The sequence below is a fragment of the Geospiza fortis genome, unplaced genomic scaffold, assembly GCF_000277835.1.
Source record: "Geospiza fortis unplaced genomic scaffold, GeoFor_1.0 scaffold241, whole genome shotgun sequence".
NCBI classification, from domain to species: domain Eukaryota; kingdom Metazoa; phylum Chordata; class Aves; order Passeriformes; family Thraupidae; genus Geospiza; species Geospiza fortis.
The window spans coordinates 199,236-226,313 of NW_005054491.1; the positions used below are offsets into that span (position 1 = coordinate 199,236).

The 27,078-nt window shown below is 50.1% G+C and overlaps 1 protein-coding gene across 1 annotated transcript in view; it reads right to left on the bottom strand.

Moving 5' to 3' along the window:
- CELF5 (CUGBP Elav-like family member 5) overlaps positions 1 to 24,331 on the bottom strand; it is a 31,647-nt gene extending 7,316 nt beyond the window's left edge. The window contains exons 1-5 of the mRNA XM_005428528.3: positions 24,250 to 24,331; positions 13,089 to 13,137; positions 5,479 to 5,607; positions 4,841 to 4,920; positions 3,761 to 3,907 (exon numbers count right to left, since the gene is read on the bottom strand). Of these exons, the coding sequence (XP_005428585.1) occupies positions 3,761 to 3,907; positions 4,841 to 4,920; positions 5,479 to 5,607; positions 13,089 to 13,137 (405 nt within the window). The 5' untranslated portion in view covers positions 24,250 to 24,331. The remainder of the gene's footprint in view (positions 1 to 3,760; positions 3,908 to 4,840; positions 4,921 to 5,478; positions 5,608 to 13,088; positions 13,138 to 24,249) is intronic.
- Between the last annotated feature and the right edge of the window lie 2,747 nt (positions 24,332 to 27,078).

Here is a 27,078-nt window from a genome sequence, read left to right on the forward strand (position 1 = left end):
CCTGCTCCTGTCCCTCTCCAGGGTGCAAAACCACCACATTTCCCACTCACTATGTGAATATTGATCTTCTCTTTTCTCATTTCTGTGCCAGACTCTGGCTGGACCAAGGCTACAGCAGCACCAAATTGGCACTCTGGAATTGTTCTCATCACTTACATAAAATTATCATAATGAACCATAAGAGCAGAAATAAAAGGAGGGAGGTGTGAACAAATTATGTTTTGTGTTTGGAACGAATTGATTTATGATATACAAGAAATATTCAAGCATTATAAGCACTTAGTAAATTGCTCTAGTTTCTTTTTTAAGACTTCAGGCCTCTTTTTTATTGATTTTTTTTTTACCTCCCAAACGTTTCCTGAGTCCACCTGAACTAACTTGTTGAATAAAATGAACTGATTTGCAGGAGCACCTGGGATCAAAACCTGATTTAAGCACTGAAATAAACTCCTTTCAGATGCTTGGCCAGTTGTACTTCCCAGATGAGACTTTTCCATACAGTTTCAGCTAACATGCACTGTTTGACATTTTAAGCACCTTATTTTGCATATTTGCATAGATATGAATAACTTTAGACTGAACTTTAGACTCAATCTAACTTTGAGATAGATTTTGAAGAAGAAGGTTATTAATATAAATTTAAAACGGACAACTGAAAACAAAACAAAAACAAACCCAGGCTCCAAACTTCTTCCTAAACCCTGTGGGGACAGGGAGAGGAAGCTGCTGGGTATGAAATGATGGCTACAAGAACTGTGATGCCTCTGATGCACCAGCTCATCCCAGCAGCTCTTGCTCCTGTCAGTGTGGTTCAGCCACATCCAGAATGGTCAGAAAGGTCAGAATCCACAATGATCAGAATCCAGAATGCTCACCTGTATTTCCCAGCCCTGCAGGGACCCTGGGTGCAGCATTTACTCCTCCAAGCCCAGAATGAGGAAGGCATGAAGGATTTTGGACTTCCCCTAAGCCCTGGCTCACCAGAGGTCCCAGCTGCCAAGGGCTGTCCATGACAGAGCATTTTGAGGAACCAAAAGGAGATTCAGCATGGAAATCCCTCTCTTTTGCCCCCACTTTCAGAGATGTCAGGTGGAATGCCAGAGGGCTGATTCCCTCTCCCTCTGATGGTGTGTGAGGGCTGGCTGGGATCTCCCCTCCAGAAGGGAGAGCAAAGATGGGGATGGCACAAGAGGAGAAAGAGTCAGGTGTGAGGTCAGTGCCTCAGGGAAAAAATAGAACCAAACCCAGTGGAAAGTAAAAGGAAAAGAAGGAAAAAATCCTAAAAAAGTGGGAGACAGGCTGAGTCTTGAGTCAAGGGGAAAGCCAAAACAGAGTCAGAGGGAAGGCCAGTGAAGAATCAGAGAGAAACACAGTAACAGACACAACTGAGGAGAAAGAAGATGCAGACAAGCAAGGAGGCACAGCTTAGACCTGACTGCCTCCTTGGCATCAGCAGGGTTCCTGAAGATTACAAGGCTGAGTCTGGAAGCTCTCACTGCTCTTCCTCCTTTCACAGCCTGGAGCTCCAGCTGATAAAGCAGCTCCTGCCACCACAACCTCACTGTGTGGTCCATCCCTGCCTTCACCACCACACCATGCCCAGGTCAGGGCCATCTCCAGGACAGCAGGAGACAAACCAGGATCATCATCTCATGGCTGGCTACAATTCTGCCCTCAGGTACAGCTGGCTCCTGGGCTGCACAGAAAAGGATCGTGGCAAAAGGTGGTGCCTGGTCACAAAGGGCTCTTCAAATAATCTGTGTTGGATCAATTCTTTGTTTGGCTTGCAAATTTCCCCAAAGTTATAGAGCATCATATGTATTTCCTTTTTTTTTCTCATCCATACTCTTGCCACACACTTAAAATGCATTTGGCAGTTTCTGGGGATTCTTCGAGGATTGAGCCAACAATGGAGAAGCAGCTCCTCCTCTGTCATGTGAATGAAAGGAAGGCACATCAAGGAGCTGCTGAAGCCAGAGGAGAAGGTGTCCACATACACAAAAACAGGTTTATTTGCACTCCCCCCTAGGAAATTACTTTCAGTAACAATATCTGCTTTTGACTTCTTTGTCAACACAAGAATCTCTCATGCCTTGAGCAATTTCTGAGCCTCCTTCCATGGGCTTCACCCTTGGCAGCAGAGACCTGAAAGTGACAGTCACCAAGGAGGCTCAAACAATGCTCCACCACAGCTGATCTGGGACTTGTTGAGTTTGGGACCTACCAGGAACATCAATGGCAATTGCCACCATCCTCCAGGGCAAGGAGGTTCTCTCACTAAAACCCAAAGCACAGCCAGGCTGCTGAAACACCTCTGGCTCTCTGCTCCCTCTCCAGCACCTTGCAAACTCCCACTGGCCAAGTGAGAGAACCTGAGAGCCAAGAACACCACTGGGGGAACTTCCAGGGCCCTCCTGGGAATTCCAGCAGAGAAATGAACTCCTGAGGCTGGGTCCCAGAGCTCTCCTGCTGCTCCAAACCCAGAGAGACAACATATTTGTGTCCCAGAGCCAGAGGAAGGGTTCACAGGCTGGTATTGCAGGAACCACTGCTCTGAGCTCTCCTCATAACAAGCCACAAAGGAAATGGGTCATGACTGACCTGTTCCCAACACCTCCAACATCAGAGAAACCCCAGGCTCACTTTGAGGAGGCCCCAGCTCTCCCAAGCAGCCTTCCTGCTCTGTGACTCTGTTTTGGCTTTCCCCTTGACTCAAGACTCAGCCTGTCTCACACTTTTTAGGGATTTTTTTCCTTCCTTCCTTTCCTTTTACTTTCCACTGGGTTTGGTTCTCCTATTTTTTTTTCTCTGAGGCACTGACCTCACACTGACTCTCTCCTCTTGTGCCATCCCCATCTCTGCTCTCCATTCTGTAGGAGAGATCCCACGGTTCACACCTGTTCCAGATTGCAATACAAGATGTTTTCTGTTACCATCTGTATGGCAGCTGTCTTTTGTCAAGTGGGCAGTTTGCCTTATCTCTCTCTTTGAGTGACCACAATCACACCTCCCTCGGGAGGGGACATCTGCTGATAACAGACTATTGAATGTCCCTGCATGGCTGATAAGAACTAGAACATCCCATTGGGAGACGTGAGCCCAGAGGGAGGAGCCAAGCATTGCTACCCAGATATAATCTGGAGATTTCAAACATTCTTGCCTGGATATAATCTGGAGATTCTGGAACACCAGCACGGCTTCTCCACTGGATTTCCCAGAGGAACAGCAGCTGCCTCTTCCCCTGGATCTTCAGAGGAAGAGACTGCACCTTTCTCCAGGATCCCTGCTCCAGCAGAACCACCCCTGACACTGCAGGAGGGCTGCAGCCACAATTCCAATGGGACTGCTGCCAGCACCCTGACCCACAGGGTGTCAGGTTGGGTTCTGACTCTGTCAGTGTTTTATTTTACTGCATTGTTTATTTTATCCTTTTTTTTCCTCTTCCCTATTAAAGAACTGTTATTTCCTGCTCCCATATTTTTGCCTGAGAGCCCCTTAATTTAAAATTTATAGCAATTCGGAGGGGTGGGGAGGGTTCACATTCTCCATTTCAGGGGAGGCTCCTGCCTTCCTTAGCAGACTCCTGTCTTTCCAAACCAAGACGACACCTTTGCTGTTCCCTTGCCCCTCCCACCATTTCCAGCAGAAAAACCACAGAAAAATTCTGCAAGACGAGGCAGCTGAGTGCTGAAAGGAGCCAGCCAGGGGCTGGGGAGCTCTCCCAGGGGCTGCATTCCCCCCTTCCCCCGTGGATACTCACAGCCTGCGCATAGGCGCTGTATGGGCTGAACGGCAGGGAGAGAGATGGAGTGAGAATGCCCAGCTGCCCCACCATTTGCTGCATACGGCGCAGGGTCCTCTCCTTATCTGTGTCAGCAAACTTCACCACTAGACTGGAGGAGGCACCCTAGGCACAGAGAGAGGAGACAGAGGAGGCAGGAGAGAAGGAAGAGGCGTGGGACAGCCAGAGCGGTCAGGCAAGGGAGGACGGGGCAGGACAGGCAGCAGAGAGGAGTGGGAAGAGGAGCAGAAAAGCAAATATTGGTGTGGAAGTGCTGGGGAGCTGCCTGGAACCTGGGCTGGGCCCTTTCCCCATCTGTCTGTCCATCAAACCCTTCCCTCTCACACCTTTCCCCTCACACAGCTGCCTATGGATGCACACATCCCTGGCTGTGCTCAGCAGGTGATGGCGCAGCCAGGAACACCCAGGGCATTGATGGCCACAAGCACCACCATGAGCTTGGCTGGACAGGCAGAGCAGCTTCTGGTAGCTGGGAATTCCCTGGCTGCAGCAGGGCACTGTCCTGTCCATCAGGTGCCCCAAATTCAGGTTGGACATTGCCTGAGATGAGGCCACAGCTGCAGCCCCACTTGCACAGCTGCAGCCACACAACCCCACACAGGCACAAAGAGTTCCCACCCACACCCAGCCCACCCCAGGGGTCTCCTCTACTGCCTAAATCAGAGGAGCCAAGGAGTGCTCAGACACTGAAGCTCTGACCACCCATGTGGCTGACCTGTCAGCTTTCACCCTGCTCACTTTTGAACAGGCAGCTGTTTCCAAGACAAAATCATGGCCTGATTTTTGGCTCTCTTTTTATTTAGCTTTTACAGCTGTGAGTGCTGTCCCTCCCAGTCTGGAGGAACACAGGCACAAAGAGCAGCCCAGGGGACAGGATGGTCACTCTGAGAGGAGCACACACAAACCCACACAGCTCCCAGCCACACCAGACACTGCTTTGAACCTGTTGTGGTTTTGTGGAGAGTGTGGGAAGGTGCCTGCAACAGGGAAATGGGACAAGGATTAGGAAGAGGGAAGGTCCCCTGGCCTTATACTCACGGGCATTGTCTGGCTGCCATGGAGGGCGTGGATTGCTGCCTGAGCCTCTGTGTGAGATGAGAACTTTACAAAAGCACAGCCTGGAAAGGGACAGAAAGAGCACAGGAGATTGCAGTGACAGGAGTGCTGTGAAAGTGCCATCACTCAAGAGACAGTGTCTGTATCTCAGGTAAGGCAAAGGAAAGCCACCCCAAGGAAGCAGGGAACAAAAAGGATGACTCATCCCAAGTCCTCTAGCCTGGAAAAAAGAGGAAGGGTCTCAAATTATTACTTCAGTGATATATTCTACAGATGATGACACCATCTCCACCCTTGCCCCTGATCACCTCTTCCCCAAATCCTCTGTGGACTCCTCATTGTGGGTACAAACACTTCAACCTGCAGCCCCAGCTGGACAGAACAGGCTCAGGACAGAACAGTGACAGCTCAGCTACTCATCGTGCTCTGCCTCCCCTCCTGCTCCCTCAGGCTCTGCCCACCTTCCCCAACCCCTCCTGGCAGCACAGGGATCCTGCCCTGCTCCCTATTCCTGCCTGTTTGATGGGTTCCCTAAATACAGGGTGCCCCAGGGGGGAGCTGAGGCTGCTGAGCACCACCCAGGGCAGGGACAAAGGGCAGGACACACAGAGGGTTCACACCTTTGCTGTTCCCATCAGGTCCACGGAGCACCGTGCATTCATCAATGACCCCAAACGGTTCAAAGAGCCGGAGCACGTCATCCTCAGACTGCTGCTTATTTAACATGCCCACAAAGAGCTTCCTGTCCCCTAGGGGCAAACACAGAAACATCAACCTGCTATGAGGCTTGCAGTCCAGAGCAGGAGGAGAGGAACACTTATGCACAAAACAGCCTGCTGTTAAAAACATGCCTGCCATGGAAATGGTTTGCTGTTGGCTGAAATGCTTCCAGGGGTGAAAATGCAGGGTTTGCCCAAGCTCCTCACACCTTCAAGGGTTTGTGTGGCTTCCCCTGTCCTACCCTCCCCAATGGAAAACAAAGGATTAATAATTTCCTTTCATTCATTAGCCTCTTTCTTCGAATAATCCAAAAGAAATGATAGTAAGAAAAACTGTCTGGGCAATCCCATTTCTGTTGATCAGCAGGTGAAGTCCAACAGGTGCCTTAGGTAACACAGCAGGGTGATACATTCCAGGACCTTTGATTTCTGTTTCCTTTTCCTTCTCTCTAAGCCACCATTTCCTTAGCTGCCATGTAACCAAGCACCTTGATTTCCATCTGCCCTTCCCCACTCCAACCTAACCAGCTGCCTCCCAAAGCCTGGGATAAATTCTGGCATCCTGGGTCCCAATCTGCCTCACTGTGGGATCATCCAAATCCTACAGAACAGATCCATGATCCCTGCTCCCCTCTCTTCCTGTGCACCCCTGTCACACTGGCAGGGAGCTGGAAGAGTGACCAACACTCCCAGGACTTTGAGCTCAGCCTCCTCCTGTGCTCCTCCTCGAAGAGAGGAATGAGGATTATGGTTTTGCTGGGATGGCTAAGTGTGGAGGCAAGGAAGGTGCAGAGTGCCTTCTCCCACTCTCCCCCCACCTCAGCACCCACAGGAGCTCATCCCATGCCTGATGCTGCCCAGCCAAGCACAAACACAACCACAGCAGTGTTTGGGGCAGCATCCTCCCCAGTTTGATGTCAACAGCACTAAAACAGCACAAAACTGAAATCCCAGCCCAAACTCCAGCCCAGCCTCAGTTTTTGCCAGCAAACAGAGCTAACCCTCCCCCAGTGGCCCAGATCTGGGTGGGGAGACAGGACCCACGGGAGGGGACGTGTCAGGAGGTGGCTCTGGAGCAGCAGTGCCAGAGGATTCCTTATTGTTAGCGACAGGATCAGAGGGGCTGGCTCCACACACAGCAATGCAATGTGACAGGGGCAAGAGCAAGGGAGCTGCTCTCTGCCTCAGAGTGCACTGACCTGAAAAACAACAGGTCTTGGAGCTACAGCAGCACAGCAGCTCCAGGGAGGTGCTGGGGAGGGATGCCAGGCAAGGATGGCACATGACACATTCACACAGCCCCTGTGTGACCGTGGGCACAGGGGTCTGAGGATGAGGGAAGAGACGAGGATCTGACTCTGTGTTTCAGAAGGCTTGATTTATTATTTTATTATATATCTTATATTAAAACTATACTAAAAGAATAGAAGAAAGGATTTCATCAGAAGGCTAGCTAAGAATAGGAAAAAAAAAGAATGAATAACAAAGGCTTGTGTGTCAGACAGAGTCCGAGCCAGCTGGGCTGTGATTGGCCATTAATTAGAAACAACTGCATGAGACCAATCACAGATCCACCTGCTGCATCCCACAGCAGCAGATAATCAATGTTTACATTTTGTTCCTGAGGCCTCTCAGCTTTTCAGGAGAAAAAATCCCAAGGAAACGATTTTTCATAAAAGATGTCTGTGACACCCCTGCCCTGCTCCTCTTGGCTCAGGGGATTGTCCTCACCCAGGAAAGGAAGGCAGGAACCTTCCCTGCTGCTCACCAGGTTCAGGTACACTCAGCACACACCTACCAGTGCCATGGGTCCTTCACAGAAAAGCAGATGCACACAGGCAGCACTAATGGATGAGCACACCCCTGGAACACACTTGTACACCCCCAGCCCCTGGGGATGCCCTCCAGAATGAAATTCCTCAGTGAGCAAGAGGAATGTGCAGCCATCCTCGCTCCCCCAGCATGCAGACACCACAGGAGTCACCTGAGCCTGCCCCAGAGCCCAGCACCAGGCACAGCTCCCCTGTAGCCCCAGGCAGACATGTGCCATGGAGTGTTAGAAGTGGCTCTTAACCCACTCCTGAGCAGATACTCCTGATTTATAGAACTACAAGTGGCTGAAATACATGGCTTGGCATATTTTTTAAAGGCCAGGTTTCCCAGTTTCCCCATTTTCATGAATCCCTAGGTAACTACACCCATGGGAATTTCATCCCCTTCTGTTTTCCTTGTGATTCTTTCTACATTCCTCCCTGCCACCTGCATGGCACTGGCTGCCTTTGCAGACATTATTTCAGCTGATTGAGTCCATTGAAATTGGTGATGCCCAATAATCCCCAGCCAAGGCACAGGAGTTCATCAAGCAGCTGCTGTTCAGCTGCCTTCTGAGCAAGGCTGGTCCCCACAAGGGCCAGCTCAGGAGGGCTGGTGGTCAAACCAACCAGAAAACAGCACACAGAGGAGGTGAAAAATCAGGATTGGAACAGAGGAGGTGAAGAAAAAAGGGACTGGACAGGAAGAGATTGACTGGGCAGTGAGGAGGAGCATGGAAACTAAAGGAGCAGCAGCTCTGTGGTGTGACTGAGGTGTCAGATGTGAGCCCAGTCTGGCCAGGGCAGGGACACTGGAGGTCTGGAAGGTTCCTCCTTCCTCTACCCTGAATCTCCATTGCAGCTGCACCAGGCCTTTATTGATATTCTGCAGCCTTTGGGTGGCAAACATGGAGAGCTCCTTAAAAAATAATCAACACAGGGGAGAGAAATACATTGGGAAACACTTGCACTGACTTTAGGTGCTGTGAAATAATTTTCTGTTCTTTGAATTAGCAGGGAAATAGCTGTGGGCTAAGATCTGACAGCCAGAAATGCACCTGATGGTTTTGCCTTTCTCTTCAGGGACCCCTGGCTGGCTGGAGCAGGAGGTGTTGAGAAGTTTTGAGTTATCCTACACCTTGCAATCAAATCAACATCAAATTACAAGTTACTAGTTATTTTCTCCTTCAGAGCCCCCTCAGATTTCCTGGGTAATTCCTGTGGTTTCCTCCTCACACCATTTCTGTTGAATCAAAAGCAGTTTTCTTTACCCTGCCCTGTGGGAAAAGTCCATTAAAACAGTGACTGCTCCATCCCTGCAGCTTTGCAGGTTCTTCTGATGTCTGACAGGGCTCACTAACAGAACCTTTTGGAAGCTCTGCCTTCATGTGGGAATTTCAGCTTTCCTTTTTGGAATTTGGAAGGAAAATAAAAAAGCCAGTCTTCCTATGTGCTGTGCAGCACAGGTTGACACTGTGACACCTCAGGGACTCAAGCTATAAATATAAATACACAAATAATACAAATATAAATACACATACCTATGGGTCTGGAATATTTTCTGAATAAGAAGAGCAATAGTAAAGGGAATGAAATCACTGACAACATGAAGATTTTTTCATAGTGAATATCCTGCTTCATACAGCCTGGTTCTGAAGATCACACGAAGGAAAATGATCCAGCCTGTTCCCTTTGGATGCCTCTGCAGCAGCTGGGGACCTCTGAAAGGGCTTTTCTGCTGCTGACCCCTACATCCCTGCAGCCTGGAGCCCAACCCATGATCAGGGATCCTCTGGATTCCGTCAGCTCCCAAACAGGGCTGTTCTCCCACGGCATCCAGGCTGACTCATCCTCCCAGCAGGGCTGGAATGCTGCAAACCCTTCCTTCCACCTGAGCTGTGATCCTAAAACCCTTCCACCTGACCTGTGATCCTAAAACCCCTCCACCTGAGCTGTGATCCTAAAACCCCTTCACCTGAGCTGTGATCCTAAAACCACCCATCCCAAAGCCGCTGGCACTCTCAGGGCTGTTCCCAAACCCTCTGGGCACTCTCAGGGACCCTCTGGCATTCTCAGGACTGATCCCAAACCCTCTGGGACTCTCAGGGACCCTCTGGCACTCTCAGGACTGATCCCAAACCCTCTGGGACTCTCAGGACTGATCCCAAACCCTCTGGCATTCTCAGAGCTGATCCCAAACCCTCTGGGCACTCTGAGGGACCCTCTGGCATTCTCAGAGCTGATCCCAAACCCTCTGGCATTCTCAGAGCTGATCCCAAATCCTCAGGCACTCTCAGGTCATCACCTCCACGGTTCTCCAGCTCCCCACAGGGATTCCTGCAGCACTGAAGCTCTCCTCTCCTCCTCAGCTCAGCACACCCTCCTCTCCTGCTGTTTTCCCCTTCACTTTCTCTCCAGCTCCTGCTTTTCACCCTCTGATTGGCAATTTCCCGAGCTGTCCAGCGAGCAGGGAAATTCACTGTGAGCTCTGACTGTCGAGTTCCCATGGAAACGTGCTCTGGGCACCGTCAGGCAGCAGGAGGGGCCAGCACAGCACAGAGCTGCTGATGGAGGGAGCAGGGAACAATCCAGGGGTTGAGGCTGAATTCTGTGACCAAGAGAGAGCACACAAGCACTGGATCCTACAAAGGCAGTGAATTCAGGTTATCTGGGCAGCAGCAGGGAGGATCAGGGAGGGAGGGAAGGCAGCTCCTGGTGTGGATGGGATGCAGCAAATCTCCTTGGGAAGCAGAGAGAGTTTCCTGGTCCCTGGGCAGTGCTAAAGCATTGGGTTACCTTCATGCCCATCACTGCAGTGCTCCAGACAAGCACACAAACCCCTCTGTCCCTCTCTCCTGGCACTCCAGGCTCCCAGCAGACAGCAGGGAAAAGCTGGCCCAGCATCACAAATCTCACTCTGAACTAATGCAGGAAACAACTTTTCTGTAGTGAATTTCTTCTGCAGGGTGCAGGAGCACTGAGCATCCAGATATTCCCACACAGCCCCTGCAGGGCTTGGCCAAAACTGCCCCTTTGGCAGAAAAATGAGCATCTCTCAGACCAAGAGATAAATTCTGGTGTTCCAGCTTCATGTTCTTAATTCAGGGTGCTTCACTTGAGAAATGTCAGTCCCTGGTGAGTACAAATGAGGTTCCCTTCAAGAGTAATGCAGAGCTGATGCATGCAGATACTCCTTGATAAATTCCTACTCCATACAGTTCTGCCCTGCCCCAAATCTTTGTTCACCTCCTACCAATGTGGGGTTATTGCTGTAGGGATATTGCTCTTCCCATAGCTGCAAAGTTGTTCAGTCACTTCTCTGACAAGTGGAGCATCAGGATAGAAACATTTCAGGAGAGAAACCTGTCAGACAAACACAGGGTGCTGCTCCTGCCTCAGGAAAAAATCCAGTTTGTCATGGATCCTGTGGGAGCTGCAAGGAGCCTGCAGGAAGGTGCTCAGACCCCAAAGGTTTCTGTTCTTGTCCATGAGAAGCAGAGTTGATGCTCTGACATTTGCACCCATTAAGGAATGTGGCGCTTTTCATAAACTTAGAGATTTCAGAGTCCAGTGCCTTGGCCAAAAGCTTGTTTCTAAATCAGCACCCGGGTTTTTAACCTGTTCCAGCTTGATTTGACAGAGGCATCAGAGATGTCCCATCCCAACCCTTCATATCAGGTGGGGGTGTAGAGAAGAGCCCCCAGTGGTGCCCCACCAGCAGAAGAGAGATGCAGAGATGGCTTCTGCCATAATTAGACACCAGAGACTCCAGAGTTGCACTCACCAGACACATAAACTTTTTTTTTTTTTTAATCAATGTGGTAGGGGAAGGACTGAACCCAATGGATGAATCCAGAGGCAATGTGAGGCCTCAGTGAGAAGCCAGCCCTCCCCACACCACCCACTGCAGGCATCTCTAAAGGATCTCTCATCCCTTCTTAACATCATTTCCAACAGTGAGAGTGAAACACCCTGATTCTGGTCTCTTTTTATAGCCCATAGCACAGATAAGGACCTCAAATTCAACCCTAAACCAAGGGGCTGAAGTAAAATGCCCAGACCTCAGTAAAGCTTAGGTGTACAAGTAAATAACCAAAAGTTACAGATTCTATCTGATTTAACCAGACTTTTTTTTAAAGGAGTATCACACAACCAGAAATACAAACATTCATATAAAATATTATCAAATATATCTCACGTTCTTGACAGTGACAGTCACTACAAACTGTTGGAAATGTAAAATAAAAGCTTTCCAAATCTAAACAAAATGCTGTCCCACAGCACAAACAACAGCACACAAACCCTCCCCTGGCCTCTACTAAACTGCTTTCAGGGGCAGCACCAACAAACAGCACAGGGCATGGAGAGGCAGAGGCAGGAACGGAGAGAAAAGGACAAGAAACAGATCAGTAAAGCAAGGAAAAGAAGCGAAATGAGTTAATGGATTTGGAAAGGGCTGAAGTTGCAAACCTTCTCCACCTGGAGGAGGCATTTGAGCTGCTGAGAGCTCCCCATTAAATTACCAGATTCTCTTGTTCCCAACCTTCCAGCTCTGAACTTCTCAGTAAATGCTGCTCTGGCCAAGCTGTCCCCTGCAGGCTGACAGCACCTCCATCTCAGGATCCTTTCCCTTCAGACATTATTTCCCCATCATGTGATCTTTTCTGCAACAGCATTTTGGCCTTGACAATGTGCTGGGGGCTGCTGCAGGGCTGAGACAGCTCAGCAGTGATGGGGGAGGCAGTGGAGGGAGCTGCAGACAGGAGAATCAGCTGCAGACCAGTGAGCTGAACACATTAAAAAGCCAGTGCTGCTGCAGGGATCTGCCTCTTATTGGGCTGAGCAGGTGTAGGAATGAAGGAACCTCTTCCCAAAGGCTTCAAGAGCCCCAGTGTCACACAGATCTGCTTCAGTAATGTCCTAGGGAAGACATTACCAGGCTGATGGAACCCTCAAATAGCTGGGAAAGTGTTGGGGAAGATGAAACAGGAAAGTCTTATAAATATGATTGCCTGGCAAAAGATTTTGAGAATATAGAAACTATAAGTGAGATTGAAATGCAAGCAAGCTTTGAGATACTTTAGTTTCTGAACAACTGGAAACCAATGGTGTGGCTGGCTGAAGGTAATCCCCTTTTGATGGAACAACACCCTCTGCTTACAGACAGTCCCAAGGGTCAGAGCAGACCCTACAGCTTGGCAGAAGGGGCCCAAAGAGGAGTTTTTAGGGTTTAAAATGTAACACAGTATGGTAATGTAATGATTCTTATAGGCTGTATGGAAATGCTATAGGATTTGTATCTTGTACTAGATTGGTTAGTGAGAATCAGAATATTCAACACAGAAGATTTATTGTATTGTAACGGGAACTTCGCTCTCTTACCCCTTTTACTCTCTTACCCCTTTTGTTCTCTTACCTTTTTTACTCCCTTACTCTCTTACCCTCTCATCCTCTCTACCCCTCTCTTCTCTCAGGCCTGCTCTGAGCTGTGGCTGGCAGCTCCCAGCAGAGGGGGCAGTCACACCATCACCCTCAGCACCTGGTGTATCCAGCTGTGTCCCTACCCTGCCCTCCTGCCTCCCAGCTCTCTGCCACACACAGACCCCTCCTCACACACAGTCAGGACCCTGTGTCTCATTTCCTGGTCCCCCTCACAAGCACAGGGCCACCAAAGGAGAAACAAGGAGAGATGACAACTACCTCCACGGCTCTCGCTGTCCGCAGGTTTCACCTGGATCGGGCGTGCCATCTGCAAGGGAACAGAAATGCAGAGGTTATTGCTTGGCCCAGTGCCCAGCACAGGCTGCTGAAGGCACTGGCAACAGGGCACAGGAAGGAGAGAGGTAGAAGGGAAACCAAGACATTGTGATGGCCAGCAGTACCCTTGAAGAAGGGAGCAAAAGGAACCTGGCGCTTTTCCCTGCTCTCCTGGAAATGCCCACCATGCACAAAGCTCTGCCTCCTCAGCACAGAGAGGACTCTGAGGAAGCAGCTCAGCACCATGTGACTGGAGCCTGAGCAGTGGCCTGAGGTGAGATTGTGCCTGGAAGCTCTTCCTGTGTGTGCCCTGACTCAGTGCAGGCACGGCCACGTCACCCAGCTGAGCCACCACGGACTGTCCTTGCAGCAGGGAGGAGACACTGCCTCTGAACTTGGCCAGGAGCAGCACAGCAAGCAGGGCTGTGGTGTCCCCCTTCCCCAGCCCTCACACAGACAGCTCTGTGCACCAGAGAAGCTCTTGAGAACTTGGCCAGGAGCAGCACAGCAAGCAGGGCTGTGCTGTTTCCCCTTCCCCAGCCCTCACACAGACACCAGAGTAGCTCTTGAGAAGGGCAGTGCTGCTCTCCAACATCTCTCATCTCCAGCCCTCAGGGGAAAAGCTCAGGTTGAAAGTGGCAAAACTCCTCTTGTTTGGGTGTGGAGAAGAGATTTTTCCTTCTCTTGCAGCCATTAGTGTCATCAGCAATAATCCAAGCACAAACAAGCCTGAAGGGTAGCTTAGCTCACATGGTATGGGGACTCTCCAGGTGAGACAGAAGTAGCTGCATTAAGGAACACACAGCTTTAACTGTCTGCTTTGAAAAGCAGGGCAAAACTCATCTGCTGGCAGGGCTGTGTGCCCTGTGCTGCCCAGAGAGGCAGCTGACAAGCTGTAGCCTCCTTTCCCAGCTAGCAGGATCCAAGTGCACCAGAATATCCTCCAAGGAATGGTGCACAGGGCAGATTTCCACATTCACAGCACATCTCACTCCACGGCTCTCAGCATCACTCACAGAGGCTGACAGTGACCTGAATCAGTGACATTCATAATAAAAAACAATCAGAATATTGCAGGCAAGGCCTGCACACGAGCTGCAGGTCCAGGCACAGTCTGCCCCCTCTTTTAGGAAACCCCTGAGGAAAAACAGCAACAAAACAGAAAATGAAAAAAAGCCATAAAAGTCACCAACTGAAATGTGTTTAAAAGCCAGCATGCAATATGTGCAGGGCTGTCAGTCTCCAGATTGGCCAGAAACCAGAGGCAGAGCCCACATCCCCAAGAGCTAGAGGAAACCTGTGAGGTGGCTCTGCAGTTCACAGGGCAGAGATGCCAACCAGGAGGTGACAGCGGGCATGGCCTGGCACACAGCCTGGCAGCTGGGGGCTCTGAAGCTGCCTTCCTCTGGCTGATGGAGCCCAGGCAGGAGGAGCAGAGGCTGGGAGCAGGCCCACACCATTCCTGCCTCAAGGATTTTCATGGAGCTGCTGAAAATGGCCCCAGGGATGGGCTGGCAGCTCCCCAAAGGAAGGGCCAGCTGCTGCCATGCTGCACCTTGTCAGACAACAGCCCCAAGAGCTGCTGAATCATTCAGGGGAGAGGCTGCAGGTCCTTTCCCCACTGTTGCTCAGCTGCAGGGATTTGCAGAGCTCCTGATGTCCTGCTGCTGCTGCCATGTGGCCCCAGCACTTGCAGCACTGGAACTCACCAGGAGCTGCTGAGGGCCCAGCACGCCTTTGCTGAGCTGAGTGGGATGTGGGGCAGGGATTCAGGAGTCTGAGGTCAGAGATTGCTGCACAAAGCCTCCGATTTCCTTGCTGAGAGGCTGCTGTCAGTGCTCACGGTCCCTGGCACGCTGCCTGTGTGAGCTGAGGCTGGCAGAGGCTGAGTGGGAGAGGGCAGGCAGCCCAGATGTGTGCTCAGGAGAGAGGGCTCCCTGCAGAGCCAGCAGAGGCAGCTGGCCACGTCACATCCAGGACATGGATTCCCCCAGCACCAAGGAATAGTTTTGTTCCTACCCAGGATGCAAAACCTGGGCTAAACTAACTGAGCTGATGGGGAGGGAGATGAGGCACAGACTCAGAGCTCAGCTTCTGTGAGGAAGCCAAAGCCCCAGAGCCATGTGGGGGCAGGAGGGGCAGCAGGGATGCTGTGGAAATGCAGGGCACACACAGCCAGCACCTGCCTCCCAGGGATGCAGGGGCTGAGGGAAGGATGGGGGGAGGAGAGGGGGAGGTTAAGTACCTGAGGCCATCTCCCTGTCCCCTCCCCCAACAGGGCTGTCACTCCAGCTCCCAGCACCTAGGATAAAGGAGGTGTTGTCATGGAAACGGTTATTCACCACATGGAACCTGACATTTGCAGTTGCCATGGAAACCAGCTCTTGGGGGCATTCCCTCTGCTTTGCACAAAAGAGACATTTTGATATGATCTCTGGGGAAGGGGCCCCCTCTCCCCATCTGTCCATCCCTGTCCTTTCCCCCATGCCAGGGACGTGACCCCAGGGGTGGTGACCCCACCAAACCTGAAATCCTGGGGGAGTGCACCCCTCAGGGCCACTGACCCAGGGAGCTGATGTGCCCACAGCTGGGCCACAGCACGGTGCCCTGGCAGTGAGGTGGCAGTGCCAGCACAGCAATGCTGCAAACCCAGAGGCAGCTCCTACCTGGGGCTACAAGAAGAATCAGGGCTGCCCTGTGCCCCCAGCTATGGCCACAGCTCCTCTCCTGCCCACCTGAAACAGCACCTGGGGTGGGCACAGGAAGATTTTCCCCCTGCCCATGTCAGACCAAGTCCTGCCCATTTCCAGAGGCTCTGCCAGCTCCAGGGACTTTGAGAGACACCCACCAAGCTGAGGTCAGGTCTCTGAGCTGGTCTTGATCTGCTCTGGAAGATTTGGGGAAAGAGAAGAAAACAAGATACAAGAAATTTGTCCAGATGCTGAGGCTTGGAGAAGAGCAGCAGGATTGTCTGACAGCTTCTTCTGGCAGATTTGCCTCTCATCTGAGACAGAGGGAGCCATGGTTCTCCTTGCACACAAGAGGCTTCCATGGAGAAGAACACCACCACTCTCATATTGCCACCAAAGATGAACAAATTATCAAAGGCCTCTCAAGCAGAGGGAGTCCACAGCAGCTTTAACTCAGTCACCTTAAGGCCTTAGGCACTGTCTCTAAATTTTGTATACATGTCTCAGACAAAGAGCTCTGTCCCCTACAGGACATACAGTAGGAATGGTCAAGTTTTACCTCTCCCATCTGAGGGAGGAAGAGAGGAACAGGGCAGCAGGGAGGATCCACTTCTGGAAGTACAAATTCTCCTGGCCTCCAGTCATCACCTGAGGCTGCACAGTAATCAGAGAGCACGCCTGAATAAGAAAACTGGATTTGTGTATACCCAGCTCAGTAATCAGAGAGCACACCTGAATAAGAAAATTGTATTTGTACAAACCCAGCTGGGCCCAGAATCCAGCAGTCAGGATGTGCCTGCCTTAAATTCCCAGAGTGGAAAGACATGGATGCCTTTTACCACACAGGAACACAGAGGTGAGCACATGTGTAAGATGGAGAATTCCAGCAAATGATTCACGAGCCTGCACCTGCCTCACAAGCTGAGCTTCATCTTCCCCGGTAAATTATTCAGCTGAGCATTATTAGTCTTCATTTCTTAAGAATATCACATTAACATTTAGCACGTGCTGTCAGGACACCAAGGGCCAAATGTCCCCTGCCCCAGTCCCTCACCCTCACACCTCAGGGTCCTCCTCACCCACTGCTGCTGACACTGTCAGGGCTGGCAGCTCCATGACCCACTGCACTCAGGAAATCCTCTGCAGCAGCAGTGGGCACCAGATGGGCAGCAAAGCTCCTGCTCCAGCTTTTCCCTCACATTTCCCTCCTGGCTGGATACACAACACAGCTGTCCCTGCTCTCAGCTCTCACCGAGGTTTCTCTGCCTGCACCACTGCCCCTTTCAGGAGCCTGCAGCCTTTGTGGGATTTCTGGGGGGGTTCCTGGTGGGAAGCAAAGTGGCAGCCAACCTCAGGAGCATCACACAGCAGCCACGTCCTGTGCAGCCCTCTGAAAACAGAGAGGAGACACCCACAGGGAGGGTCACTGCAGCCCAGAGACTTCCAGGAAAGGGGAAAGGCTAAGAGGCTTTGGGGAAAGTGTCTGGATTACACCCACCCCAAATCCCAGGATTGGGCAGCACAGAGAAGCAGGGAACCCTGCTCTGCTTGGGCTTCCCCTCTGCTTTTGAGGAAATGCTCCCCACCTTTGTAGCACTCTAGAGAACAAGAATCTGGCATCAAACATCCTGGCACTCCTAAAGTCAGAGGAAGCTTTGCTATTGGTTTCACCAAGGCCAAAATGCACCCCTTCTCTCATCCCACCCCAAATAAAGACTTGTGGAGGTGAACTGGCTCCCCGTGTTTAATCAGTGCCCAGCATGAGCTGTCAGTCAGCTCAGCAATGTGGCAGCCCTGTTCTTCAAGGAGAAGATTCCCAGATCCCCCTTCTTCAGCTTTCAAATTGCAAAAGCTGGATGGAAGGAAAAAGCCCCCTGAGACAGCAGGGCAAGCCTCTCTATTAATTACAAGTAAGTGATGTAAAATAGCCCCTTAGGTGCAATGCAGGGGAAGCTCACAGTGTTAAGAGGGTCAGAAGCGGAGTGTACAAAGCTCACAATGCAGGCTGGCTCCTCTGGGATGGCAGTAACCAAAAGGCATCCAAGGCCACTGGCAGAATTAGGTCCTAGGCTCTCCACTTTACAAATTGTGGGCTTGTCCTCCTCTGGCCAGTTAAAAATGCCCTGCTTGAATGATCATAATCACTTCTAACTGGGCAGAGCTCATAAATCTAAATGCTAATTTGTTCATTTGGATTCTGTTTCTGATTGGGAATGCAAGCAGGGCTGGATTGGTGCCAGTCTCAGTGCTCAAGTGTCCTGCTTGCATCTTCCCTCTGCCATCTCAGTGTGCCTTAGTCCTGTCCAGGAGAACCATCCTTCCCTGAGAAAGAGGGGTTGTCTCATACAGAAACATGAGCAACACTAGTACCAAGTTCTGGCACAGCTCTACAGGCTGCTTATGAATTCACCTCATTCAATCCTGCTATGGAGGAGACAAGGATAATTATGAGCAGTGTGTTCCAGGTGGAGGAATTGAGGCATGTGGTGATGAAGATCATGCAGAAAGTCTGTGGCAGAAGCAGGATGTGAATCCCAGAGTACAAACCACACAGCTTCTGCCTGCATGGCTCAGCTACATCTTTATGCACAAGCAAAAGAGATTGTTGAAGGACTGATGAAACTGAAAACCCAAGAACTCCTCTAGAAAGTTCATCAAGACCACAAGAGATTGTTCTGACCTCCAGAATGCCATGGGCCTGGCATGGCTGGGTGCTCAGACCCACAGTCCTGTGTCAGCTGCAGCATCTTGCTTCAGAGATTTGCCCAAGACTGTCACATTTGCCAAGGAATTGCCCCAAGGAATGCTTAGGGCTTAAGGCCTGCAAAAAGCAAGAGTAAGATGCTGTGAGATGGGTCACCAAGTTTCCCTGAGCAAATGCAAGAAAGCTGCAGAGGGAAAAGCTGGGAGCACACATCAGCTGGCTTTGATCTCTCCACTGGAAAGGAATCCCAGCACACTAAGCCTTTCCCACTGGTCCAGGGAGCACCTTCAGGGGCTTCTCTGTGCACAGGCTGCAGCCTCCAAGGACCCCAAAAAAGCAGGGAAGGGAAGAACCTGGGGCAGCAGTGTCTGAGCTGATGGACTCAGCAGCTCTGCAGAGCCTGCAGAAGCCTCTCCTGGCTGTGCTGGCAGGTTCACTGCTTCACCATTCCCTTCTCCTGCCCCATGGCAGGTAATGACAGTGGCCAGCAAAAGACATTTCTGCTGATGTAACAGAGGGGGGCAGGCACAGGGACCCTCTGCCTGCACACAGAGTGGCTGTGCCAGTTCCCTTGGCAACCACTAACACTGACAATCCCAGCAGAGCAAAAACCTCCGTGGATACTGACACACCCACGGGAAAATCCACCCAAAACGGGCCCAAGCCCCAGCACCACCAAATAAATCCCCTGAGCCTGCTCTGGGCTGATATGAGATAAGCTGTTTCTGAGAAAAGAGGCCCCAGGTGACTGCAGGATGCCCCTGGAGACAGTAAAATCTCATTTGGAGAAGGCCCTCAGTGATCTGGTGTAGTCAGCCCTGCTTTGAGTGGGCTTTGAGCACAGACCCCAGGGGTCTCTTGCACCATAAATTATCCTATGATCCCATCTACATCCATGTTCACAAACACTTGTGTGCAGGTTCACACCCCAAATGACCCCAGGGAGGTGGGGATGTGGAGCCTCACTCAGGATGGGGGTGCCTTTGCAAAGAGTCTGTGTGGGCTGGTGTGCAGGTGCAGGTGAGTTCACCAGCCCAGGTAAGTGAGACCACCAGGGAAAACCCAGCTCTGGGAGGAAAAAGTCAGAGCTTTGTGCTGCAAGGAGATGCCAGGGCCTGGCTGTGCAAAGGGCAGCAATTTCTCTGGAGAAAGGAAGAGCCCTTGTGCACAGGACAGAGCCTGAATGTGTCCACTTGGTCAGCATGTGGGAATGGGTGCTGATCTTTAGTTTCACTGTTCTTCCAATTCCACAGGGAACAGGAGGCAATGTCTGCCTTGGCAGCTTCATCTTCAGTGTAGGCATTTCAGTGGGCTTTGCCTCACTGAGGGTTCCCAGCCCCTCAAGTCAACAGCACAACCCTCAACAGCACAAGTATTTTCAATTCCCTCTGCACTGAACAGGCACTTCTGCTGCTGCTTTAGCCCAGCACCTTCATGTCCTGCTGCTGCCATTTCCATAAGACAGCCTTGGCATGCTCTCTGTGTCTCTAACTGATAATGCTGCATGGCTCTCAGCAATGGGATTGTCTATCAAACCTGAAGCATGGACATGGGAAAAACTTCTCCACCCTGCCCTGCTCAAGGCTTCAACTTGCAAAGATTAGTGAGCAGGGCCCAGCTTCAAACCTCAGCCAAACATTTAGATCACCTGAAACTTTCAGAAATACTGGTGCACAAATGAGAGGGGAAGGAAGAATGAGATGCTCTGCCCTTTCCACCAAAGTCCCTCCAGTCACCTGTGCTCCCTCCTGCCACCACCACGGGCTGTGGATCCTGACAGATGGCCCAGGTGAGCCCTTGCTCCTGGCAGCACAGGACACAGCCTGCCCACAGGGATGCCCTCTGCTCCAGCTCTGCTGGGTCTCTGCACAATGCTGGTGCCCAACCACCTGAATTAGTGCTGCAGCATCTCAACCCCTGGTGCATTCCCAGAGTCTCTGTCTGCTCTCATGCTGCTGCTCTCTGTAATTTTCCATTCCTGTGTCCCTGCTTCCATGAGTTCTCCCTATGATGTAGCCACATTTCAGTACCCTCATCACTGCTCTTAAACTGCCCGTATTCCCAGCTTGGATCAATACCAATTTCTGCCACTTACTTGCCTACCTTTCAGCAGGCCTTTCTTTGTTCTGCATAGAAATAAAACGGTAACTGTACCTTGCCAAAAGAATTACTTTTTTAAACCTCCCCCCCTCCACTTCCTCCCTCTATTCTTCTTCCTCTTCTTCTTCAGGAGCAATTTTATGTAATTTGCAACTGTCTGGCTGCAAATGAAAAGAGACATAAAGCGTTTCTGCGAAATATTGAAAAGCTGGATGCTTTTCCCTCAAATTTCACTTAGCAAGAGGCTTTAACTTGCTGTGTGATCACTGTGTGTCATTAATAACCTCTCCAATTCCTTTCAGAACTCAGCAAAGTGAAGGCACAATCACGAATCAAAGGCATGGGTTATTGAGATATAATATCATTTCACTGAGGCAGGGAGGAGTGTGCCAGGGAGTGGGGAGAAGGTGAAACACTGCACTGCTGGGCTGGCTGGCAGCTGAAGAGGGCACCAAATTTAGGAAATAGCCTTAAAGGCCTGATTTCAACAGTTCAGCAGCTCTGAGGGCAGCACAGGTGTGTTAGATAATACAATATGCAGCTGTACAGGTGAGACTGGTTGAGTCACCACCAAATGTGGCACTTAAGGACATGGTTCAGTGCACTTGGCAGTGCTGGGTTAATGGCTGGATTCAATGATCTCAGAGGTCCTTCCCAACATGATGATTCTATCGCAGTTTTGCTGCTTTACACCCTGAGCACACTGGTCCATATAAAAGAATGTAAAAGCCAAAATTCTGTCTAGCTCAGAAAAAGATGCTGAGCCTTACTGTTAAAAAATAAGCTTTTTAAGAGTTTAAATTCCATTCAGTTACCATACATCCAACAGCACTCAATTCAGAGACAAAAGAGAATTCTGACCTCACATAAAAAGAACTTGCCCCAAATGCCACAAAAATAAATACAGACAACAGTGATTCCTACTGACTTATGTGGAAAACCTAAAATATAAATATAACTATGTATAAAAGCCTAGGTAAGCTACACTGCACTCATGGCCCTGCAGGTGGGCTGACATTGCTGGCATCAGACCTGGAAGACCTCAGCAATTCCTCTGTGGGCCCAGACCTACCCAGTGACAGCCTGGAAGAGAACCCAGAAGTCCTGCTCCAGATGCCTGATCATAGCCTGAGTATCTCAGAAACCACATCAAAGCACTTCCATAACTCTGTCCTTACAAAATCTTCAATCTAGACCAAAAACTCATTTGTCTCTCTTCAGGTTCATGAACTGTTGAGTTCAAGCACAGCTCTTTGCACTGAGGCAAACAAAGGAAGGTATTTTGGTTCTTGTGGCATCTGCAATTGCTTGGTGGTACAACAGCAAGTGTAGGATCAGCACAAGACCTTTCCTCTGCCAGTTTGATCCCTTGCTGTTTCTAAACCTCCTGTCATGCACTCAGGTGACAGTTTGTGTCACCCTACACTTCATAACCCTTCAGCTTTCTTTCTTCTCCTGCTATGTGCAATAGAGAGAAAGGATATGGGTAGAATGCACAAGAAAGCAGCTGTTTATCAGTGTGGCCCACTGACTGAAATCTCAGTGGTGTGGTCAGAACATTCTGTGCCCTGCCCTATGCTGGGGCATGGTTGAACTCCTGGGGATGGGATTTGCCCCAGAGATCACCAGAAGATGATCCAGATGTGAATATACAGAGATGAAATTTTACATCTTTGTTCCTAAAACAGGGAAGAACTGCCTGGCTCTCCTGTGTGTGATTCATTTCTAAAGTGCTGCCCACAAGGACAGGTGATGCTACATAAACACCACCAAACCATGGTTGGAAGCCACCTCAGCTCACCCAGCCCATGTCCATGCCAAGCAACCATCTCCACATGACCAAAGAGAGAGAGAGAATTGTGCCTTCTTGGTCACTGAGGGACTGAACAAAAGAGAAACTAAATGTGATGAAGTGCTATATTGGCAGCCTGAAAATAGCTCCAAATGCAGCACAGCTCATCTTCATCCTAATCCTGAAACATAATTACACCACACTGCTCATTAACTGTCTCCAGACAAGAATGTTCAAAAGTACTCACCTACCACAGATTTCTTACTGTTCTCAGGCAGTGTCTTACACCTCCCTTAACATAAAAAGCCTTTAGATCACCACATCACAGATAAATTGCTGCTTTAAACATTGCTCCATGCAGCTCTCTACAACCCCTGAGAGCACAGGCAGCAGAGAACACAGTGAAACAAGCAACAAATCCCCCATGTGGAACTGTAGCAAAACTGAGATTGCCTGGAATCCACCGAGCCTCCCATGAATAATTTTTCAGAGACACATCTGACTTCCCCACTGCTTTAACAGCACTGTACCATGACTCCTCTCAACTGCTCCTCCATCCTTTGACTTGTTCTTACAGACATTGTCAGCTCTGCCCTGGACCAGCACAAGAGGTTACACTGCTTTAGTTTAAAAATCCAACCATTTCCCATCACACAAAAATATCTCAGGCAGATTTGTGCTGGTTATTTGTACTCTTCCCCCTGGCTGTCCTGAGATAAGGACCTTGTTAAGTGATAATTAAGTCACATGCATTTTCCAGCACAGGCCCATGCCAAAAAAGCAGAGGTAAACAAATACAGAAAAGGATGTGTGTGTGTGTGTGTGTGTGTGTGTGTGTGTGTGTGTAGGTCTTGAGGGCAGCTGGAGAGGTGAGAGAAGCTCTTTGGACCTGTATGGGTTAAAGAAAAAATGTTATGGTTAAGAATTCCTAACCACCCTCCAGAGACCCCTGGTTTACATTAATTATTCTGTTGCCTTGAGCACTCAGGGCCTCCTGTGAGCTTCTATCTATAAGTACCCAACTCCTCCTCCTACTCACCTCCAAATGAATCCTTTCAATGTGCTTGATCAACCCCCTCAGTACAGCAAGGGAACTGCCCAGTCAAAGCTCTTAAATCATACCAAAATGGGAAGGGCAACAATCCAGAACTCCTTCCAGCTCTCCAGCAGGTCCCAGGGAGGCAGAGGACTGCCAGGCAAGGAGGGACCTGTTCCACAGGGCCCAGCCTCCCTCAAATCCCACTGAACTCTGCTCCCAAGACCAGCTGTGGAGTGAGCAAGACCCAGGAACAGACCAGCAGTCCTTCTCTCACCTATAAATAACTCATTTCTCTTCCAAACAATGGCATGTGGCAAGTGTATATTTTATTTTTGAGAGGCTGATCCAATTCAGCCACTGCATCAGAGCTCCATCCAGGCACCCTGCAGGGCAATGGCAGAGTAGAATTGGATGCACCAGGAGGTTCTGCACACCTGGAAAAAGGCTCTGGTATCTTCTCTCGTGTGAGTTTTTCAGCAATGCCCACTGTGCACCCACACATTTCACCTCAAACCCCACAGTGACAGGGACAGAAAGCTGAAGGTGTCCTGTCACACCACAGAGAGGAAAGAGCAGCACAAAAACAGGAAAAAAAGCAGAAAAGCAGCAGCTCTGAGGAGCAGTGCTGTGCTTTCACTCCCTTACCCCTGAAACAAACGTCCTTCTCTTCCACAAGCAAGAAAATTGATCTAAGCCACTTCTCACCCTCACTCCCTGCCCTGAAAATTCCCCATCATCCTGCCCACAGCATCAGCTGCAGACAATTCACTGGGACTTACCCCTGGCAAAGTCTTCTGTTCATGCAGGGCTGTCTGGGCTTTGATGGCAGAGTCTCTGGCACAGTATGTGAGGAATGCACAACCTGCAGCAGATACACAGAGTGTCAAGTTAGACAGGCACTTGCAGATGAACATCAACACAAATGTTACATAATTTGGATGTGTCTAAAGCTCCAGGGGAAAAAAAAAAGACAAAGAAACAACGTGAAAGGACTTGCAGGTCACATCTGAAATCTATTAAGAGCTGGAAAAGGGTCCCAGCGAATAAAGGGGCTTGACACAGGTGCTGAACAAGGTGAGACACAATGGGGGAGCAAAAGGAAAGCTGATCTTGTCTGTGGCACAAACAGCCCCAAACACAAGGATCAGGAGAGAGGCAAGGACCAGCATGATTACTGATTAAAAGAAGAAAAGAAGCAAGGAAAGAAGAGAAGTATCTGAGATTTTAGGCTTATACAAAAGCTCCCTGATCCAGATTGACAAATCAGGGAGCTATGGCAGGAGAGGCCTGGCCCTGTATGATGCATGCAAACACACACCAAAGCACCACAAGGGCAATACAGAGCCCAGCACAGCATCCTGCACTCTGCAAGGGCCAACCTAAGAAGCCAGATAAAAAGCACAGAGAAAAGGCCAGATCCTGACATTCTTAGTCAAGATATGACTCAACATCTCAGACGAAAGCTGGAGCCAAGGCAGGAGGGGGAGGAGTTGTAGCCCCTCCAGGAAGAAGAGGGTTCATCTTTGGGTGCTCTGATGCTAAGAATAAGCAAAGGAAAAATCTGGCTGGTTATCAAGAAACATTTCCTAGCACAAAGAGATTTAGACTGTGGAATGATCTCCCCAGGGAAGTGCCTGGAGCTCTGTCACTTGAGTTGTTTCAGATGAGGGTAGGCAAAGCACTGGAGAATAGACTCAGAATGCATCTGACCCCCTCACTCATCCCCCTCCTATCCACAGTGGCATTTCACATCCCAAGCAAAGGCACGACGAGTCCCTCTGGCTTGCTGATGAATATCCCTGTCTACACTGCTGTGCTGGGGCTGCAGATGCATCGTTCTGGCCAGAGAGGCCCATTTTTCTGCCTCCACATTCTTGTGTCTGGCTTGGGATACCCCAAAGCTGCCTCAGCTCTCCATGAGCTGCACCCAAAGGTGGGTGCAGGGACTGTCTGGACCTCTCTCCTCCAGCCCAGTGGGACTCCAGGTACACAACACCCTGAGGCCAGCTCCTCAGGACAATCCCAACCACAGCAACATCATTATCCTGTTCTTCCATCCCAGCTCCAAGAAGCTGCTGCAGGTAAGCACATCACATCTGTCCTCACACCTCTTGCTAGGGGAAAAAACCTTCCATAAACAGCACAGAAGCACTAAGTATCTCTGAGAGGTCATTAAAGCTTCTTATTGCCCACGTTTTGAATGCTGCACCAAATGTGGGACCAAAAGGTAATTTAACAAATATAGTGAGGCCAGGAAGAATACAGGTAAACTTCCCTGCTCCTGGCAAAGGCAGCTGGCTCTGCTGTGGTGGGGAAACTCCTCTCAGCTTTCACTTTCCCCATGGGCTGCTCTGACATCAAACCTCAAAAGCAGCTCTGTAACCAGAGAGACCAGACTCTATAACCTATTTCTAACAGATTTGAAGGCCTGGTCACAAGCACAGATACCCAATTCCACCTGCTGCTCCAGGCTGCTACTTTGCAAGTCATACAAGACTCAGAATTCTAAGATAATTTGGGCCAGGTTTAGCTCGCAAAACTCTGAAGTCAGCACTTGGGAATAAGCAATTTATTCCACTAAAAGCTTCAATGCATTGGTACTATGCCCACGTGCAGTGAAGGCACTATTCTTGCCTCAGGAGCATCAGCCATCAACCTCAGAAAACTGAGGATAGGAGTGATGTCCACGCATAGCATACAAACCCCATCCTTGAGCCCCCATATTCCAGTGCTCAGCAATGGCAAAACTGAGGCAAAGCACCCTCAAAAACCCCAGTCCAGGGGAGGACAGGCTGAAAATGAGAACTGGACAAAGACACACCATTTAGTGGGGATAAAGGAGAGACACCCAGCACACAGGGAGGTACTGTTATCATGTCAGATCAGGGATTTGTAAAGGCCAGCAACACCTAGGTCCACCAGCACCAATAAAAGTGCCCTGAATCCCCTCCCTAGAGCCCTCTGGTCCTTCTCTTCCCTACAGCAAAGGCAGAAACATTGTTCATCTTTTAGCAGCTCAGGTACCAAGAGGCAGCAGCTTCCAGAGACAGAAACATCCTGTAATTGTGGAGCCTGAAGATGCCTCATTCCATTTCCAACCCAAATGCAAACCCCACTGCTGCTCTGCTTTCCAAGGGTGTGGGTATTTGCTCAGCAGAAGCCACTTGTGCTCCTTCTCCTCACTCAAGCATGAAGCAGCACTCAGGCAGCCTCTAATGTCCTGTCTGGAATGGGGCTGCAGGTACAGGACAGCCTGGTCCACTGCTCTTCATCTCTCTAAGCTCTGAGGGTTGAGGACATTCTTCTCATTCCTACTTCCCCCACACCTGGGAAGCTGTACTGGTTCTGGAAAGGAGAGAGCTAAAGATGTTGGAAAATATGATTACTGCCTTCCACAACCAGGTGTTTTGGAGGTAGAGCAGTCAATTCCATTCTCTTTGCAAAGTCCTGGTCAGAAATACAGGAGAAGGTTTGGCAGAAACACTAATTGTGTAAATAAATATTTGGGGAAAATAAACTTCCTTCCTGAAGAGGCATTATCTCTTGCACACTAACTGTGCAGCTACTCCTGGGATGCTGAGACAGGATTCTGCTCACCCTGTCTTTCA